This window comes from Manis javanica, chromosome 7 (genome assembly GCF_040802235.1).
Source record: "Manis javanica isolate MJ-LG chromosome 7, MJ_LKY, whole genome shotgun sequence".
NCBI lineage: Eukaryota > Metazoa > Chordata > Mammalia > Pholidota > Manidae > Manis > Manis javanica.
In genome coordinates, this window is record NC_133162.1 from 62904783 (window position 1) to 62927071 (window position 22289).

At 37.0% G+C, this 22289-nt stretch overlaps 1 protein-coding gene across 3 annotated transcripts in view; it reads right to left on the reverse strand.

Annotated features, from left to right (window-relative positions):
• PRKG1 (protein kinase cGMP-dependent 1) overlaps positions 1–22289 on the reverse strand; it is a 1271722-nt gene that overhangs the window by 136866 nt on the left and 1112567 nt on the right. For 2 of the 3 annotated variants that reach the window (XM_037002637.2, XM_037002636.2), the window contains exon 8: positions 15113–15178. In XM_037002637.2, the coding sequence (XP_036858532.1) occupies positions 15113–15178 (66 nt within the window). Of the gene's footprint in view, positions 1–15112; positions 15179–19737; positions 19899–22289 lie in introns of those variants that run through there. The other variant, XM_037002638.2, reaches the window with a different exon arrangement.

The window sequence follows — 22289 nt, forward strand, 5'->3', positions numbered from 1 at the left end:
TTCATACCCTGAAACTTCTTGAAACAAAGTCAATTTTAGGCCCATTTTTACAAAAATCAGCTTTTAACCTGACTTTATTTTTTCTATTTTCAATATTTTATAAGAAAAAATCATTAGAAGCTAAGAGACAAATATATCCATCAATGTCATAAATTAATGCTTGTAGAATCTAGTAATAACAGAAACTTCAAGCAAAACATGAAATAATACCTAGTATGTGTTATGAATTACACAAACTATTTCATATGAATTTTCCCTGTTTCACAGATAGAGTAATTGAGGTGAAGGCAATTAAGTAACTTACCCTAAGTTAAACAGCTGATAAGTGCCTACATTGGGACTGAATAGAGAAAACCTGACTCTATTACTCATAATTCCAATCATGACTCACATGATCTTTATTTCCCAATATGGAAGCCAAAGCCAGTTGATTAATAGCTGGGGCAAAGATTTGGTATCAAGTATTTGCTCTCTCTCTCACCTCCTTCCTTCAGGGTCAATCCTATTCTTTAGGATAAATACTTTTTATTTGAACAGATCATCTATTTTTTTCTATTGCATTTCTGTTTGTATTTTTGTATTTGTCAGCTAGGTCTGCCATAACAAAACACTAGAGATTATGGATTTCTGTGAACAATAGACATCTATTTTTTTTACAATTCTGGAGGCTGGGAGTCCAGTCAAGGTGCCAGCAGGATTAATTTCTGGTGACAACTTTCTTCCTAACTCACTGACTGCCCCTTCTGTGTCCTCACATAGCCTTTCCTCTGTGTTGTACACCCTCTTGATTAAAGGACACAAGTCATTTTGGGTTAGGGCTCCACCTTTATGACCTCATTTAACGATGACTACTTTGTGAAGGCCCCATCTCCATATACGGTCACACTGGAGATAGGGCTTCAACATACAGACTGGGGGGATATAATTCAGTTCATAACAGAATGTTTCATGAAGAAATATCAATGGAAATTTAGAAGGTACAAACGTATCTGAGCTATTTAAGGACATTTTCATTTATAATTTTTGAGCAGTTCATAAGAAGTTAAATTCTTAGTTTCTATTTTTTTCTCCAGACTTAAAGCATGACACATTTTCATATTTCTCTCAGAGAAAGTACCACAACTCCTTTCTAAAACAAATTCCCTCTTCGTTAGTCCTGATCACATACTCTTTCATTTTTTTCCTCTAGCTTCTTGCTCCATCAATGATAATATTTCTTATTGCTTCAGTCTCCCTTTCCTTCTGTTTCAGTCTATAAAGAGGATAGTCTCTTCAATTCTAAAACCAAAAGTGATCCTTTGTGAATGAAAAACCAGTTTGAATAAACTGCATTTGCTATCTGTCATCCTCATTTTCTATTTAATTCTTCACCAACTGCCATATGACATTCTATTCCCACTTTTTTTTTACTCATTACAATGTTTCCCTCAGACTTACCACTAATCTGCTGTTAACCCATTGGTCTCTTTGCAGGTCCAGTTCTCAGTGACCTGAGATCCAAGGCCCTGCTGGCCATCTTCTCTAGTTGCAGCCATGTGTCAGAAATTTGGGGCCTTGCACTGGACTCCTCCAACCCTTTTCCTGATGTTCCACTTCCCTGATTCCCCCCTTTTCCTCCATCCTACTTTGCACCATGTTTCACACACACACTTCTTCCTCTGCTATCCCTGAAAGGCAAGCAGTTATCCAAATTGTGTCCTTTGCCCTCTTTTTCTGCTCAACTGATTGACTTACTTTCCTAAAATGCTTATTGCCTATGACATCTTCATTCTTGTTTTCCACCTGTGTAATCTCATTAAAACCTCACAATTATGAAGTAAATACAATTATCCTCACTCGATACTATTTATAGAGTGTGCATCCTTAAACCGTGACTTCTCACCTAGTGTAGAACTTTTGCCATGCTGTAAAAGCAAAACCTCTTATCAGCTCTGGAACAATGTCACAGTTATATCCTAGCTGTTTAACTGCACAGCTCAGTCAAAATGCTTTATAACTACTAGGAATCACTGCAAAGTTTATGTGGGTTGTATTTTATTTTGTATCTGTCTGTGCACCCTCTCCCCACCTCTGAGGATTCAGAAAAGCAATGGAGGGAATGACAGCTAATAATGCAGATCCCACTGTACTGCATTAGGACTGGCATTATATAGCAGAAATCAACTACTGCACAATTCTTGGGGTTAACCATTTTTCGTTAAATGGAGTTTTAATTTACATGAAGCTTTGCTAATTTTAAGTGTCAAGCATTTTGTATATAAAGTATTTACATAAAAAAAAACAGGTTTCTACAACTTAGTACTACTGATATTTTGGATCCAATAATTGTTTGTTGTATGGCCTGTCCTGTGCATTACAAAATATTTAGCAGTTCCCTCCACCTTGCCTTCTAGAAGCCCTTAGAATATCCAATTGTGACAACTAAAAAATGAAAATGTCTCCAGACATTTAGTGTCTCCTGGTTGAGAACAAGAAACAAGAGAAAAGATTTAAAGAGATTATATAACTTGGCTGAGGCCACAGAGCTATAAAATGGTAGATCTGAGATTTGATCCCAGGTAGTCTGATTTTTCTAGACACTAGTTCTTATATAATATGCTAATTACACTTTTATTTAAGTACTCCAGAAAATATAATTTACTCTTAAGACTTCAATTAAGATCCTCACGCCACTGACTTTCAAATCTGTGTCCTCTCCTTAACCTCTCCAGATCCACGCCACTTCGTTTTGCTCAGTGCCATATGCATATCGTACCAGCACCTCAAGCAAAGTTTATCCATAGCTGCATTAATCCTCTTATATTAAGACTTGCTTCTAAGTTCCCTGTCTCCCTTAAAGGCATTACCATTTAATGAGTAATGTGGCTGGAAATCTTGGTGTTATGTAATGATTCTTCACTTTCACCCAAAACATCAAGTCTATCTTTGTAATCTCTCCCGACTTCTTTGTCATTTCTACTTCCACCCCCTTATTTGGGCTATTGTCACTCTTCCTCATCTCAGAAACACCTCACTTGGTGTCTCTGCCTCAATCTCTCTCACTCTACTCTTTTAAAAAGATCCCGCTAATAGAATCTAGCCTGCCAGTTAACACTCATTTTCTTGGTATAAAGTCAACAGTTTAAAGAGGGTACAATACACAGATCACAGTCAGATATCCCTGGAGTTCTAATCCTGCTGTGTGTCTTTGAAAAAGTCACTGAGGCTCTCTGATCCATAGTTTCCTTTTCTGGATTTTTTTAAATGTCATCTTTTCCCACAGGGCTATTGTGAAGATTAAAGATATTTAAAGAGATTAAAGATAAAGATTTAAGATACTGTGAGGATGAAAGAGCATTAAAACAAAGGCATCATATCAGGATGCTCAGAAGATTCATACCTTAACTTCTCTCAACTCTTTCCCTCTTCACCATTGTCCACTATCTGTATCATCTATAAATCACAGCCTTCTCACATCATAAGTTTTGGTCCATCTTTTTATTAGTCACTTGGATAATTTCCATTTTACCATTCCTTTTCAGGCATCTTGTTAGCCTTTATAATTTACTTCTGACATTTCAGAAAAAGGTTATTTGAGCTCTTTTCTGCTGTCTCAGCTTCTGAAGTCGTTTAAATATGTCTGCTCTTCTCTAGGAAGAAGAAGCAATTGCAAAAGAATACACGATCTTCCAAGTTTTAGTTGTAAATAACTAAGCTCCACTTATCAGTTACAAGAGATGAATAAAGTTTAACTCCTCTAGGATGTTGATGCATTACAGGCCCTGGGCTTATTTGTCCCATCTTGTCTTTTAAGATTGTTTCATCCAAAAAGTCCAGCTGGTTAGGATACAGTACAACAGATGTTCTCATACATTTTCACTGGGAAGTTAACTGTGTGCTCCTTCTAGACAACAATTTAAAAATATGTGTATTCTTTGAACCAGTAATTCTACTACTGCGTAGCTCCTCAAGGAAATACTTCTAAAAAGGGATTCAAGTATATTCAAAGAATTCTTTACAAAATTAAAATTAAAATGAGCTTACAGGTCAAAGCCCATTTAAGAAATGAAGGAGATAAGGAGATTCAAATTAATGCTCATGAGATGTTTTTATCAACATGGCAAATTATTTCCAAGGTAATGTGATATGACAGGCTTTGAAAACAGAGAGAATTAGATTCAAATACTATTTCTTTATTTTCAAGCCACATATGATACATAATACTTCAGCTACTTTGGATCCCAGTTCACCTTTAAAATGAAGGAGAAGAAATATTATCTGCATGTTTGCTGTGAAAGAAATTATGTATGCCTGTATGTATGTATATATCTATCATCAATCTATTAATCGCCACCAGCTTTCTGACTGGCATTTGTGTTCAGTAAATGGCAGTGTAAATTTGTCTATTTATCTACAACTGTGTGTGTGTGTATGTTTGTATGTATGTATTTATGCTGTCCCGTTAAGTGGACAAAGTAAGAAAAGAACTTGCATAGTGTGATCTTACTATTTAGGGGAATACACTAAAATATTAACAGTAGTTACCCTTGAATGGCAGGATTATATTTTTCTTTTTCTGTACTTTCCAATTTTCTCAGTGAAAAAAAGTTATTGTGTTTATAATCACCTGATATTGGCTATATAAAAATGTAAAAACAAAATGAAGAAGAGAAAAAAAGTCAACCCTTTGAGAACAACGCAACATAAAGTTCTCACTTGATCCAAGTGTATTTCTTATGTAGATAAAAATGTATTATCTCCAGTTCAGCTGGAATGACATAATCCTTATCAACTACAAATCATGATTTGACTTTGCTAGTCTGATTTCTATTTTAATGGTAGTTCAATTACATGATTATAGTACAGTTGGCACATAATTTGACCATTATACTTCCTCCAAACTAGTATACTCTGAAAGGTCCTCATTTCTACATAAAGCTTAGTTTGAGAATAAGATTTCACTATTATTGAAGCTGATGCTAATCCAATTCATTTGTCTATGTTATGAGTTTCAAAATGAGTACCAACTGCTAGACATATTGAAAAGAAAAGGAAAGTCTTAGATCTTTATGACCCAGCTTGGACTGCAATAACTATCTCACCAGGGAAGTGTACCTTACTAGAGAAGGAAAACCACTTAACTTACCAAAATACCTATGCGCATATCTAAAGCAGAGTTTGTCAACTTCCAAACTTAGTGATGGCACTGCTGATTTTTAAAGGGATTGTTAAGCTTCTGTCAGAAACTGATCCCAGCATCTTCCCCTTCCTGATTTACCTCTAGAACACTAAGCTTTATAATCCCCTCTCCTAATAGCAGCCGAAACAACATACAGAAGACTGTTAAAGATAATTTCAAAGATGAGATTTCAAATATTACCTTTTTAATTGACAAAATTAAGATTGACCTTTCAGATTTGGAAGCTGAAAGTTTTCACTGATTTTCTTGTTCATTCATACAACTGGTTTATGAGTTCCAAAGACATTGCTAACTCTGAATAACAGTTTTAAAAACACCAAGTGGGGGGTAAAAAATGCAAGCCTCAGAAATACAGAACTGTTTTAAGCATTTATGGGGAAAAATGAATCATTTATTCATTGATGTAAAATAAAACAATCATTGTAATTAACAAAATTAAAGCTGTGATTGTAATATTTTTAAAACTGATTAACTATGAGCTCCAAAAGCAATTTCCATTCATTGTCTAATTGTCAGAAAGAAAAAACTCATTTCTCACTGCCAATGGACTTCTCCATCTGGAAATCTTAATATCACTTAGGCAGTTTAATCTCATATATACATGACTGAATTACTCAGTTACTTCCATCTCAACCTGCTTTATCTCCTATACTCCTGATCTGTTTTATACACACCATCAAGTCTCTCAAGACAGAAGCACTTCTCCCTTACCTCCTGCTTTTAATTATTCCCTCAAATCTGCTTTAGAGTAGGACTTAAACTCTTAAGTAAACCCTTAGGGCTTCTGTAAGTTTCCTAACCGTCTCCCTGTTTAAGTTCCTCCCCATTGGAATCAATCTTCCATTGCCTTCCTTCAAAAATAAATACAAATTGCAGTGGCAACAGCCTCCTGTTGGTTCCTGCTTTCCCAGAGGATAGAATCCATATTCATACCCAGTTTGAGATATTAGAGGATTTCTTTGTTAATCTGTCCCCATCTCTTCTTTCCGATCGTATCTCCCAGCACTCCATCTGTCTAATTGACTATCTCTTTCTTTGACTTTGAAATCCTGTGTTCTTGCCATAGTCCACTTACTACTCCATTTTCCTTGTCTTTGCATATGCCCTTCCTTCATCAGGAGCCCCCTTCAACCTCCCTTCTCTGCTTATAAAGTTCCTCCTCAAACTTGAAGACTTGACTTAGAGAGCACTTTGCCCAGCAAGTTGTCTGGGAGCTCCAAGCAGGACGTAATCTTCCATCCTGGCTCATTCAATGGGCTGCCTCTCTCCTGACCAGACAGACCTACACCAATACAGCGTTACTCAGTCATTCATTCATTCCCACCACAGGCAATAAGTCCTTACCATACTTCCTGTCACTGTACTTACTATACGGACTGAGAATGCAACAGTGCAAAAAATAAACATGGCTTCTCTCCTCCTTAAGTTTGTGGCTCATGAGTCAAAACAGATAAACAAGTGTTGTAAATGTATGACATAGCAAATAGAGGATGGTGTGGAGGAAAACAATGGGGGAACCCACTATAGTATGGAAGGCCAAGGAAGGCATTGATCAAAGGTCCCATATATTTTTGATAAAATAAGTTAATTGAGGGAACAAAATTGTCATTTTGTGGGAAAAGTGGATGAGAACACGGTGTCTGTCAGGCTCCCTCACCCAGGCTCTCCGGAGAGGCACCACTCAGTACTGTGTGTTCTTGCTTGTACTGAGCATGACAATAAACACATGCTCCCTGGCACTGTGCTGGCTTTGCTCCTGAGCCCCATGAGGAGGCTGCCTGCAAAGCTTTGCTGTTGCTTTTGTGCCCCATAGAAGGCACATTCAGTGTCCAACTGTGCCTCGGTTATACTTCGGTTTGTCCAGATTGCAGTTCATCCTCCCAGGTATGAATCACTTGTGCTACACCTTTTAATTCAGTGATTCCAACCATTTAGCCAGGATGGTGGGGATTTGATGAAGTGAGGTCTGTATACATTTAGAACTCAAAAGATTTTACCCACTAATCTTTTGTCTTAGAAGTAGCAAAATTCACTTCGAATTTAATTTAGTGAAAATATTTTAGTTCAACTCAAAAGTCATTAATTTCTTCTTTTTCAAGTATACTTTTCAAAATAGTATCATTGTATTATTTTCTCATTTCATGATTCTAAGGTTCTTGAAGTCAACCGTCTCTTTTTATGCATTTCTACTTATTACAGCCTAACATACAGTGGATGCTCACCGTGTGCTTATTGAATTAATAAGTGCATGCATTTTCTATATTGGTGATGGATATCCTAATGTGATTCAGGTGAAAAGCACTGAAACACAGGTCATGAGACCTGTGTTGTAATCCCATCCCCAACACTAAGAGCTTATTTAAACACTCCATATTCTTTCTGGGACTCACCTTTCTCATTTCTGTACTATACAAATTGTAAGAGAGGTTTTTAAAAACCTCATTAAATTCTAAAATTCAATATAACAAATGCATTATAATACAGAATGCAAGTGCAGTATCCATGTTGATTAATTCTTATTATTAAACAGTGTGATTTTAGTGCACCTGACACCATGAGCCTCAATTTCTTCATTAGTAACATAAAGCTGATCTATAAAAAGGATTAGCAAACTCTAGCCCTTGGGCCAAATAGCAGAGTTAAGCTTTTGTGACAGAGACTGTATAGCCGAAAAGCTGAAAACATTTATTATCTTGTCCTATATATATAAAAAACAGTTTGTTTAACCCTGGTCCAAAGGTCTCTCCTGCTTCTCCTTAAATCTCTGCTATGACTTTCTGGTTAATCAAGTTATGATCGAAATTGTTTTAACAATGCTTTTTATAATAAGAAGTACAGTAAATTTTGATTAATGGCTCACCAACATATTAATGACATTGGACTTCTTTTATTTTGTACAGAGTCAAAAGGTTACCGAAGAGTACTCTTAAAACCTCTGTGAGTTTGTGGCTTAAGAGATTAAAACTTGAAATGATCCATCTAACAGAGATAGAAATAAGTAATATAAATATTTGCTTTTGAATTCCTCAAATACCAGATGTCTGAGTGACTGACATATGGCAGGTAACCAGTAAATTCTAGTTGGTGGAAGCAGCAAGAGACGGGGCTTCTCAAAATTTTCCTATCAGTGATGCTATATATCACTTCTGTAGTCCTGGAGGAGCGGGTCTACTACTTCAAAGCACAGGATAGACAGAAGTGCTGCAGAGCGGTCCCACCCACTTCTCATGACTTTAAACCACCATACTCCTCTCCTTGTGAAAATGTGCTCATTCTGTAGTTAGACTGTTTGCTCAGGTCATGCTTTAATTCAACTCATGTCATTAACTTGAACCAATATAATGTCTTTCTTCTAAAACTTCTGGATTTTATCTGTTCTGCTTAAGAAATCTCTTTTAGTAAAGCACACCAATCAATAACAGCTCCATAAAAAAGACAAACCCAAATGGTCACACTGACACAATGCTAGTAAGGCAAGTTTGTTTTCTTGTGATCACCCTGCCAATGTCCTCACATCAGCCGGATTTCATTCTGGAAAATGAAACAAATAAACTACTCTTAGGCTGAGGAAAGGCTTAGGCTGTGAAATATTTTGTTACCTCATCAGTTAACTGATGTGACTACAGGCAATATGGCACATGGAGTGTCCATAATCCTATTGTGTGGACATGGAATGACAAGCTACATCAAGACAGGGACACAGGTGATGCAGGTGGGACAAATACTCCTGGGTGCATGGGCCTTCATGAGTCTGACCTGGTTGGTGAGGTTAAAATGGGGCCTGGAAGGTTCTGCTATCCCTACATCCTTCTGCTATTGACCTTCCCCGCTCCTTTCATGGCACCTGACATTCTAAATTTTTGGACTTTCATGATTTATCCATCTTCAAAACGCAAATAACTCTTGCAAAGAACCATCTTAATCTCTGATTAGCTATTACCAAAATTGATGCAAGGCCCAAAATGAAGTCTGGGAGTATACAGGAGTGGAATGGAGATGTGCAGGGATCAAAAGCAAACAGCTGCATGGGGGCAGGGGTGTCAGGAGGAAAGGTAGTGCCACAGAAGAACCCAGTAATGAGCACGAGGGGCCTGGGGAGAAAGGGTGTCAGAGAGGGGAAGGCAAGTAGATAGAGGGCATCAACAGTACCAGCCCTGGACTTCAAATCAGTGTTCTTTATGTATTTGTTTCATTAAGAGACAAACAGAGCACAGGATGGAGGAAGATCAGGACCAGACCACCAGGGACAGTACTCAACTCTCTGACATTTGAGTCAGGGGTCAGCAAACCATGCTTCACAGGCCAGATTCAGCCCATTGTCTGTTTGTGTGGCACAGCCATTGGCTAAGAATAATTTCTACAATTTTAAGTGGTGAGAATAAAAGAGTCTCAAGAGATGAGCAATACGTCTCAACATGTGAAAATAATATGAAATGAAAATTTTAGTGTCCACAGAGAAAGCTTTTCTGGAGCACAGCCATGCTCATTCACTTATGCACTCACGTCAGTTGCTCTGCCCTGCACTACAGAGCTGTAGTTGCCACAGAGATCCTTCAGCACACAAAGCATGAAAGAGTTACTGTCTGGCCATTTACAGAAAAAGTTTTCTGACCTCTGGTTTAAGTCATGTAGCTCTGGCTTCATGCTTGTATGTTCTACTCAGAAAAAGCTCAGAGCTGAACACACGAATAGCCCCAGCAAAAGCAGATGGAGGAAGATATAAGCCCACCACAAGCAGGGAGTCTGGGAGGAAATCTGGGTAGAGGCCAGGCCCAGAGGCCCTAGCTTTGGAGGCTGATGCCAGAATGGCTAAGGAGCTACAAACCAGTACCAGAAAGAGGCTACATGTCAGGACAGGGTGACTAGAAAAATGTGAGGTTTGGCTACTGGCACAGGTAAGGAGACAAAAATTTTATTATAGGCACAGATTTGTCTCCAATGGAGCTGGTCCTAGATGCTCAGTTTTCAACACTATATTGAATTTGCATCTTGTTCATCTCAGTAGTTCAAAAGCCGGAGACTGGAAGCAGGCATTCATTATTACGTTTCTTAATGAATAAAAGTCATGATTTCTTAGTCTGGCCCAAATCCAAGTTTTGATACCTAGGCTTCAGTTTGGGTTTTGAGAAATTCAGTTTACTAATTCTGTTGACTTTTTCTCTATGTCCATTTCTTCCTGGTAACCTATTGACCAGCCTTAGACTTATGAGTTGCTTCTCAATCACCAGCCTATTGGCTAGAGTCTTGCTCCTCTTTTAAATACATGGTATGAATATACCCATTAAACATGAGGCAACTATAACTGTAAGAAGTTAAAAACTTGAGACAAAGTCACATAGGCCTTCCTGATTTATAGGAAATTTCCAAGACTGCCATTTGCAATGCCCTATTATCTAATATTTGACATTCCCTTCTAATCTCATTTTTATGCCCCAGCACACTGCCCTTCCTTCTGGGCTAGTTCTTCATGTCCATCCCACAGAGTTTATCTCAGTGACACAACTGGCTCCAAAATATGATTAAACATCACAAGAGTCACTGATGAAAAAATCAGCCATATGTAGTTTGTATATCATTTTAGTGACCTCTGGGTTCCATGCAAGGCCTCAGGAATCACCTGGAATGATTTGGAAGGAAAGAAGGCTGCATCTTGGAGGTTATATGACAAATCAAGAAAAGAGTTAAGATTCTAACTTAGATCTTAATTTCCTGGGGAAAATATGTACTTCTTTAACATTTACTAGTAGTTATATTATACCTTTAATTGATTGATTATCTCAAAATGTCAAAAAATAATCTTACATGAACTTCTAGCTTCATCAATAACTTTTTATGCCAATGAAGAAGTGGCCATTGAATTACTCATAATGGAACATAATAACATACTTTCATATTTATTTCTTTTCATGGATTGTAAAACAAGAGGTGCTAAAAACATCAAGTTGTTCTATATATCCAAAAATCTTTTTAATGGAAATAGATTATTCTGTTAGACTAATACTCTTTTTTAATCAATTTTCACAAACTTGCAATCTCTGCATCTAGTTACTAAGAAAATGATTAACCTGTAGGAAACCAATCCTCAGAGAATATTTCTTGAGGAAGCCATATATCTGTTTATCATTTTCTAGTTCATCAACGAACACTTTTAAAAAAAATTATGACATACATGATTAGTTACAATAATGTTCATTTGCTCTCCCACTGGAATGATAAAGCATAGTCACTAGCTTATGTAACATGGTACCTCACTTGTAAATTTGTGAAAGAAGCTCCTTTTGTTGACAGCTGTAATGTCTGCCATCTGTTTGCACACGATGAGGCCCTGGTGCTCCCCTAATTGGCCATAAATTAGGTACTAGCAGCAGGCTTCTGACAGGATGCTTCAGTTACAGTTTGACTTTTTTTTTTAGCTGTGAATTCAATATTTGTGGAAATCCCACTTTCTTTCCTAAGAGCGTAGACATGCACTTCTTGAGTCCTACACTCAAGCTGTCTTCTCTATATTTATGTTTAAAGCTAGACCTAAATGTCCTCTCTGTATATCATCCCTGAAGATAAACTAATGTTGATTTGAGAAAAAAACTGCTAAATCCAAGGGATTCCTTTACCTTCTGTAAGAAGAGGAAGGGCACATTATTGAGTCCTTACTACATGTTTTGTGCTGTGCATGGATATTTAAAGAAGTTAAATTGTTTGATATTCAAACTAATTTTGTAATTTAGGTAATATTATCCCATTTTGCTGATAGGACAACTGAGACATAGAATTTAAGTAACTTGTCCATTTTCTCATAAGATGATGCAGTCGAGATTCATGTACTAAGCATTATTGATAAAGACCATTATTGACAAAGTTTCCCACTGCACACTATATAAAATAAGGTTTAAAAAAAGAGAGAAAATTAGGATGAGGGCAAAATTAGGATGTGTGTGTATGTGATCCACTTTAATCCCTCATGTTTTCAGCAAACTAAACAGAAGCTGAACTAGATGATCCAGAAAATCCCATCCAGTTTGTTCCTCTGATTCCATGAATCTGGGTTTGCCATTTACCATAAAACCTTACCAAGTTATTAAATTTCTATGGACTTTAGTCCTGTTCTGTAAAAATCCTATCTGCCTTCCAGGTAGGATCTCATATGTGTGGAAATTCAAAAAATTATAAAAGACTGGGGGGCACATAAACTGACATGATCACCCATTTACCCCTCATCAGTGGGCAAGCCCTCAGTCCTACTCTAGGTCCTTCCCTCACCAAGTTCCCATAATTTTCCCTACCTACATCTCCCCAAATCTTCTTCCTCTCCTCTTTTTTTGCTATTTTCAAAAAACAAAATGAAACCCAAGAATACAAAAATCAAACAAACAAAAATCTAAACAAAAAACCGCATATGTGCTCCAAGCAACCTCTCCTTGTTTGCCCACAGTTTTCACCCCTGTGGCCCCCATTTGCATTGAACACCCCCTTCTGTGTTTCATTTGCTCCACCTTCCTGGCTGCTTGTGTGTATCCCCCTTGTAAGGGAATTCTCCAACACCTCAGTGATACTCCCTCTCTCTTTCTTTCCCTCTCCACTCTTTAGCCAGATTTCATGAGAGAAATGCTTTCATCTCAGTGCACTCACTTCCTCAATGCCCACTTACTCTGTCATCTAGATTCCATTCTTCCCACTTACATTAACACTGTATTTTCCCAGGTTACTAAACCCATTGCCTTTTTCTCTACCCATATGCCCCTTGGCTTCTTACTTGCATTTAAACCTGCTGATTATCCTTTTCCTCTTGAAATCTTCTTTTGGTTTCTGAGGTTTCCTAACCTGCTCTGATTGCTATTATTTCAGTTTTAGTCTCTGGTTTTTCTTCCCTGCCTCACTCTCAAATACAAGAATTTTTCTAATTTCTAAGCTTGATCCTTTTATCTTCTCTATTCTTTCACACACTTCCATCCAGTCTCATGGCTTCAGCTGTTAACTCAATGTAAGCAATGTTTAAGTTAATTTTAAGTTAACTCTGACAAGACTTCTTGTCCCACATTTTCTCCCTCCTGCAGGGCATCTATTCTTGAGTATCCAACTTGAATGTCAAGTTCATGATATTTTTTATTGGAATACCATTGTGCTTCTCAAACAAATTCCTCTTCTAAACTCCTTCTAGATCTTCTCAAGCCTGGTTACACCCCTAATTCCTCCCTTGCTCTTCACATTCAGTCAAGTGCTAAGCTCTCTGTTTTTACCTCTTCATTCTTATGCATTCCTCCTATTAATAGTCATATGATCACTCCTTGGATTTCTAGTCTGCTAACCAGATGATCTGCCTCCAACCTCTAATTCATCTTTATAGCATCTTCAGATTAATCTACCAAATAAACTGTTGTGGTGGCACTATTTTGCCACACAAAATTGTCAGTTATCCTTATCCCAACATTCAGTGTTGGTGAACCATCTCCAACATATCTATGAAGTTTGTGACAACACCCTCTTCAGCCACCTTTACACAGCCTCACTCTAGATGGTTGAGATGGCTCATGGCTTCCTCTTGAGTACTGCATATACTCTGCACTCTGTTTAGATGGCCTCTTCTGTACTTATGGAGCCACATAATGTTACCATTTCTTTCATGAAGACTTCCCTAATCCTCCTCAGGAGGCACTCCCTTTTCTGAACTCCCATAAGTGTATACTCTAGAGCCTGAGTATACCCTCCCTTGCATAATGGTTATTTGTGTATTGCACCCAATATTCTCTATGAGAAGCTCACCCCCCAAACCAGGATTATGCTGCTCCTTTGATTCTTCTCACAGCACCTGCACAATGCCTTGTACATGGTAGATTCGCAGTAAAATGTTAGTCAAATAAAAGAATGAATGGGTAATTGTTGTTTTGAGGATCCAGAAAAAGATTATCTACTTCAGAGATATTCATGGAGATAGCTATCATTCTGCAGCTGTGCCACTGATCTGGTTCTAGAGATCTTAGCACAGAGGGGCCTCCGAAGGTGTGACCTGGGAATCAGCAGGAATCCCTCTCTACCCGGAGCCCCCTGAGCTCAACATTCAGTGCCATCATTCTGGACTGCTCATGTCTGGCCCCTCAGTCTCACCCCACACTGATGCTCACAGCCTATCTGAGCTCTAAGGACTCTACTAGAATGGGTGTCTTACAGTTCTTCTGCTTCGGTCAGGCATTTGGATTTTCTGATAAACTTATCCATACACACTGCAGTGAGAAAAGTCTGGAGGACTGCTTCCAGACAGTGTGCATGCATTTTACCCAGACCCTTAGAGAGTCAACAATCTGCTATTTGTAATCCAACCTAGAAAGAAAGAATGAGACTAACAAGTCAGATAGGAGGCATCATCAAACAAACCTTTCATGACCTTAAATATATGCCTATACCTAGAACTGATATTTTCTTAAAAAATGTTTTCTTTAATGCTTATATCTGAAGATGGAAGAATAGAGGAAATAACTAAAACATGCTTGAGGAATAGGCCACATCCTAATAGTAGTATTATTACATAAAATTATATATTAACATATTAAATGTATATTATTATAAAAATGTTCACAAATAGTGAGCATTGAGTGCCTCCTGAGTTAAAAAATAAAAATAACATGTGGACACATGCTTCCCTCATGTGTTCTCATTAATCCTCACAATATCCCTATGTTGTTGCATTATCCCCAGCGTACAAACGAGCTGAGGTTGTGTTCATAGTGATTAAAACCCTTGTTGAACATTATAAAGCAAAAATGGTAGAGCCAGCCACTTCCAAGGATAATAGGGAATGAGAATCAAATATATATAGAACTCCTTTTAAAGTGAAAGGATATAAAACAAATATTAATAGCTCTATAAAATTATGTAATTCCAGGAATTTACATATGTCACTGACATGAGTGTGTAATATGCATAATAAACCAATGTACTTACTCTCGGTCGATCACAAGGCAGGTCACAGCTTCTGCTGCAATTACGTTTGCTGTTCTCACATCTTCCCTGTGTAAAAAATGAAAGACATTGAAGTAAAATAACCTGTTAATTTCAAAGAAAAGTGTTCAATGTGATTAATTCAGGATGCATATTAAATTATGTATACCTTTGTGATATGCACTTACAGCTTTAAACTGTGCTTATGTTTCAAAATTCTTTGTCCTGAGGAACCACCTTATTCCTGTCATTAATCATGCAAATCTTATAGTTCTAATCCAGTAGTTGAAATTTTCAAAGTTACAGTTTCATTTACACAAGTGAAACAAAATTTAATATCATCATTCTGTGTTCTCTTTGAAGAATTAACTATATAATGATAAAGAGAGTAATGAACATGAATGGATGAAAGTTTTTAAAGGACTTAAAGCTGTATTTCTAGAAACTGAGTATCTAATCCATTTATGTATGAATTTGAACAGTATAATCTTGAGAACAATGCATCTCTTTTCATTATCTCCTTACTTTAAAGGCCTTGTTTTTATGTAGCTAACCTTTTAGCAACTTACAATACAGTTATTTATCTATACTAGAGCTCATGGTTCTTCAAGAGTATCTGACAAATCTCAATCACTCTGTCTAAAATATGTATACTCTGTCTTTTTAGAAGCATCAAGTTTCTCACTGTAGGAAGATCTATCAACCTCTTAAACCTTTAAAAATCTTCCCTAATACCTTTTGTCTTACTCAGGGTACCAAAGGTGGATTTGGTAAATTACCATTCACATTTCATTTTGAGCTACTGAAAGTTTAATAGTACCACTGTCATGGAAATAAAAAATTATACTTGAAAATATACTCTTTTTTCTAGAAAATTAAAATTCCTAAGTTAATCTCATTAATGAAAATACATGTTAGAAATATATTACCGAGATATGTACATAGAAAATAGTATAGTGCTAATAATACATTCTAAAAATCATAATCAAAACATCATATGTCTTAATAACAGGCTTTTAAAGTCTTGTAAGTAAATATGTTCCCAGTGAATTTTTTTTTCAAAATTCACTAAATTCTCACACATACTTCCGAACTTTGTATTTTTTCCACTGGTCTTTCTTTCTTTTTCTGTTGCTGTATACATCATGTGGTTAAGATTACAGTTGCTTTATAATAACTATTAATATTTAGTATTTGGTAAATCAAGTTTCCCCTTATTAAGATTATTTTTCAGAACTATTTTGATGATATTCTTAAGCATATATATATAGATACACTCTAACATCATTTTTCTACTCCTCAGAAATCTATTATTGGGATTCTAGGAGAGCTGATTACATTTATTCATTGATCACAAGAGAGACTTTCTGATTATATTAATTTCTCATACAAGAACCTGGCATGACGGTCCAATGTTCAGATCTAGATTTGTATCTTTGAATAAGATTTCTTTAGCTTTTTCCCTTGGACCCTGACACACACACAAAAAAGTACTATTAGGTGTTTTGTATCAGCAGTTTCTCTTATTAGTGGCATTCCATTTCCATTTCCGGTTCTCAACGGTTATTGCTATTAAATAACAAAAAGCTATTGATTATTGCATATTTTAATTCACCTATAATATTAAATTCTCTTCTGACTGTAAAATTTTTATTAGACCCTCAACTCCCAGTATGATTTTTCCTAGTACCTCCCTCACATTCTCCTCCTTCCAGCCAAACTGGCCTCCCAGATTAAGGCCTGAACACATCATCTCCCTCCTGCCATCAGTTCTTCTGAACATGCCTTCTGGAAGTTCCTCTCCAGCTCCTCATCCCATTCACCTCTGCTTATCCTTTAGGTCTCGGTCCAAGCACCACTTCCTCAGGGATACCATCCCGAATTAATGAAAACTCGGTCAGGTTCCCTGTGTATCTATGTGTTCATATCCCTATATCATCCAAGCACCCATCAGTTTGTAACTTACACATTTACTTGTCTGATCGCTTGGTTAATGACTCTATCTCCCTCCCACTAAACCAGACGAAGGCAGGTTCCATGGCTAGTTTTACTCCCCATTTTATCCTGAATGCTGGGCACACAGGAGGTGCTTACTAAGGGTGGTACAAGAATGGCAGAGGCATCAGAGTCTGAAGATCTTGGGTGTACAGCAGAGTTCAGGCCTGGGACACCCATTTGCTTGGCTTTATAAGACAAGCCATTAGCTCTAGGAGATCCTACTTTCCACATCTATAAAAATGGGAATGATAAGAGTGTCTGCTCACATGTGGTATTACATGTGATGCACTTGTAAGTATACTGTAATGCCGGGCACCAAGAGAGCTGTGTGTTCCGTTTATGACTTCCAGTTCTCTTGATCACCAGAACAGCCATGCCTGTGTTTGTGGAGGTGCTCTTTGGTGTTTTATGAAACCCTCCTACCCAAGGAAAAAGTGTGGATTTTATTTTTGCTCCACTGAAAACAATATATTTTCAGTTCATTATCACTTTCTGAGTAGGGATTTATGATAAAGTAGACACAATGGGCAGAAAACATCAGTAATGTCCATCCGGTCTTCCATAAATTGTGTGAATGACTTGTTTTTAGGAGGTGCTCATAGCAGTGTGTGTTGCTACAAATTGTTGCCAGCCTAAAATGCTAAAAAACAGAAATTCTATCACAGCTTTATAGAAGACATTAAACCTGACTTTTCCTAAAACATATTTCCATCCTGACAATTAACAAATTGCCCACAAAAATTTAAAAAATAAAACATATACAAAATGATGCTTTATTTTGTATATATTTTATGTGCATATGAATTTCTTAAAATGCTTTCATCACAAATTTCCAATATTTTAAATTGTTGTATTGTCTAGCCTAAATTGGATGTATTATGAAAAATACATGACATTTTTCTTATAAGAATATATATAGATGTTTTAAAATTCAGATAGGGAAAAAAATCAAAGATCAGAAGGGTGACATAGTCAGTAGAAATTGAAAATCTTTTATTTTAAAAAGGAAAATTGGTAAGTTATGGGCTATAATCAGGCTTATTACCCAGTAAAGTGACATATATCCCAACAGAAAAGATACATAACATGGGAGAAAAACAAAATATTAAGCATTAGATTATATTTCCCATTTATTGATGATCTAGTATATAATCAGGAGCTATATTAAACAAATCACATAAATCTTATTTAGTGCATATAACAGAGGGTGGATAATTTATCTTAAATGTACATATGAGGACTGAGGTTGGGTAATACACCCAAAGCCAGAAATAACTAACAAGTTGCAGCCCTGGAATTTGAACACAGATTTGACTGGCTTCAATGCCTATGTTCTTTCTGCAACAGCTCACTGTTTATACACTCTGCTATCAGATTTTAAAGTTGGCAACAATTCAAAATTCATTCTAGTGCAAAATAACCTCTGAGCATCAGGTAGCCAAAATGTCTAATATAAAAATATATCTATTTGTTAAAAAAAAAACAGCATTAAAGTGTTTATGGGTGCCCAACTGCAAAGCCATTTTGATTCTCAAATTTGTAGAATTCCTGTCCAGGGCTATGTTCTAACCCTTCTGTGTTGCTTTATAATAATGTTACTTAACACTAGGAAATTACGCAATGCTGACTTCATTGAATGCCAGACTCATGTTGCCATTATGCTGTCATTGTATTTACTATTAAGGTACTTAATACCATTATGTCTGTCTAAGCAGGTGTCTAGAAATGTCATCTCTGTGTACTCAAAAAGCCTGCTCCTGTGAAAGACAAAATGCTATCTGACCTACTACTGACCTATATTAATCCCTTGTTTTAGAAGATATGACAGAAATTTCAAATGAGAGAATATCATTCATATAAGCTTACAATGCTGTGACTTACTGAATGCTTATTCCCTGTATAGGCCCAAGCAAAAGACTGAGATACAGAATATTACATACTTATATAATATAGAGGCCCTAATAGCCTCATGTTTTTATCAAACTTTCTCTATCCATACGTAGCCATTACAATACTGGTTTCACATAGAACATCTACCAAGTTAGCAAGACTTTCATGTAATACTGAGTTGGATGTGGAAAAAGAAGTTGAAGTAGAGTGATATTTTAAAAAAGTGAGTTTTCTTTCATTTTTACCTTTAGCAGGTCAGGGTAATTGATAATTTCCAATAGAAATTTTGAAAAAACATTGACCATGGGAGAACTTTATAACTAGAATTGTAAGGTAATGTACAATATACTTAAGAACTTTCACTAAATACATATTGCCTTTGAACACTCAGCACACTTCAGAGTAAGTAAATGCACATGTTTCTATGTAATAGTCCAGGCCTAACATGCTCATTATTTCTGAAATTAAAATCACATATTCATCCATTTCTGTACCTGTGTATTGGTTGATTTCACCATAGCTAATAAACATGTACTACTCCAGAAGTAGGTACTGTTTGCCAGATTAACAGATATTTTACAAGTTTGCTATTGATTAATGAATAATTACACTCACAGCAATACAGTTTAGCAGTGTCCCTTTTTAAGGATTTTTGAAGGAGTTAGAAATTTCTTTCAATGAAATCCTAGAGCACAAAAAAGATCCAAAAAATTCACCAATACAATTTTCTGTGCACTGACTCTGATAGTCTTTGAACTTCGTCGCTGGAATCTTCATCATCACTGTATCCCAGAGTAGAGTCACTGTCGGTATCTGAATAATCCATAGCAAGAGTTTACATCGACTCTTCTCGCTGTGAAGCAACTCTGTTGTGTCTCATGGCTGCTTGAGGAGTCTATAGCAGATTGGTGTCTCAGGGGAACAAACACGGAGGGTTTGCGGCCAAGGTAGGACATAGTTCATGCAAAGTAGCTGTCAGATAGGGGCTCTCCCTTTGCAGCTCTATGGCCACGTGACTGCTGTCAACAGAGTCCTCGTGTCCCCTCAGTGCCAGCCTCCGTGGAAACTGACACTCCTCCAGTTGCTTAGGAGCTCACAGTGATCCATGGGTCAGAGCCCTTCATTCTCAGTCAAGTGCAGCAGTTTAATGCCCATAGTTAGCTAGGCTTACACAGGACAAAATAAATCCTTTTCATCTCAAAATCAAAGGCAGTCTTACCACAAGGAATATATTCAAAATTCATAGGATGAGACAAAGAGCCACTTAAAATGAAATTATACTTTGAAACAATTATGAACTAGAAATGCAGTTTGTGGCCAATTCAACTGTGCTATTTGAAGTTTAGTCCCCGGGTAGGTAAGTGTTCTTTAAAAAAAGCTGTGTCAGGCCATCCACTGACTCTATTTCCTATTTAGTCATGAAGTAATTCCAACATGATCTTTACCTCCCACCCTCTAATAGAAGACATATACTAAGTGTAAAATGAATTAACACTTGCAAATAAATACAAGTCTCCTAACCAAGCTTGGCACAAAGCAAGCAACTGATAAATGTGAACTATCATCAACACCATCACAGTCAGTGTCATGTTAGGGCTCCCTGACATCTAAGAAGCACGTGGCCCTTTCAGATACACCTTTCCTCTTGAAACCTCCTTCCCTAAGCTTCTTTAATAAAAGTCTCCCAATTCTTTTCTGACACTGCCTTCACAATTACCTTACTGAATCCAATTCCCTAGTTCACCAAAATATAGGTGTTTCTCCAAAATTCTGTTTTTGGCCTTCTTTGCTCTGTCTTCATCCACTGGTGAAATCACACATAATCCTATGACAGCAAGTATTAGTTTTATACTAACAATTTCCAAAGCTTTCTTTCTAACTCTTGCTTCTTTCCTACCAGAAACACCTGTCTGGAAGTTGCACTGCAACCTATAACTCAAACCTAACCCATTTTTACTTAACCTGCAAACTGTTGTTTTCCTGGGGTTTCCAATCTTGGTAAATGACATCACCATTTTTTTTGGATTCACCTAGGCTCAAAAGGTTACATTAATTTTTCACTCTCCTCTCTCCATCACTGCATATGTTTGATCATACTGGGTCTCTCTTTGTTTTATCTCTTATTTCCATGCTTCCTTTGCATTCCCATTGTCACTTTCCCCCTTTGGATTCAGACCCTGGAATGCTAAACTGGCCTCTTAACCATCTCCCTGTCTCCATTCTCTCCCTCTTCTTATCCATAACACACTTTGCCGCACATATTCAAATGTAAATCTAGCCATGTCAGCACTCTGTGTAAGAACTTTCAAAAGAAACATTCAAAAAAGGAAAGCTCCTGCACTTTTAGAGTTTAAGGTCCTCCACTATCTGACCTGTCACCTTTCCAGGCACCTATTCTCTGCGTACTTGCAACAAAGAACTGTTTACTTAAAATATGCCAGCTTTCATCTCCATGCCTATGTACATGCAGATGGTTCCTCTAAGAACCCTCTATTCAAATACTCATCTAGGAAAACTTCCATCATCTTTCAACAGCATTTTTTTTTTGAGAGGGCATCTCTCATATTTATTGATCAAATGGTTGTTAACAACAATAAAATTCTGTATAGGGGGGTCAATGCTCAGTGCACAATCATTAATCCATCTCAAGCCTAGTTCTCGTCAGTCTCCAATCTTCTGAAGCATAACGAACAAGTTCTTACATGGTGAACGAATTCTTACATAGTGAATAAGTTCTTACATGATGAACAGTACAAGGGCATTCATCACAGAAACTTTCGGTTTTGATCACGCATCATGAACTATAAACAATCAGGTCAAATATGAATATTCGTTTGATTTTTATACTTGATTTATATGTGGATCCCACATTTCTCCCTTTATTATTATTATTATTTTTATTTTTAATAAACTGCTGAAGTGGTAGGTAGATGCAAGATAAAGGTAGAAAACATAGTTTAGTGTTGTAAGAGAGCAATTGTAGATGATCAGGTGTGTGCCTGTAGACTATGTGCTAATTCGAGCTAGACAAGGGCAATAAAACATCCACAGATGCAGAAGATTTCTCTCAAAACAGGGGGGGTGAGGTTCTAAGCCTCACCACTGTTGATCCCCAATTTCTCACCTGATGGCCCCCCTGCAACTGTGCCTGTCTTAGGTTGTTCCTCCTTTGAGGAATCTTACCTGTCTCTGGCTAACCAGTCATCTTCCGGGGCCATACAGGGACTTTCAACAGCATTTTTAAAGGAAAAAAAAAATCCATAAAAGAAATATGCCCACATATTAATTAAAG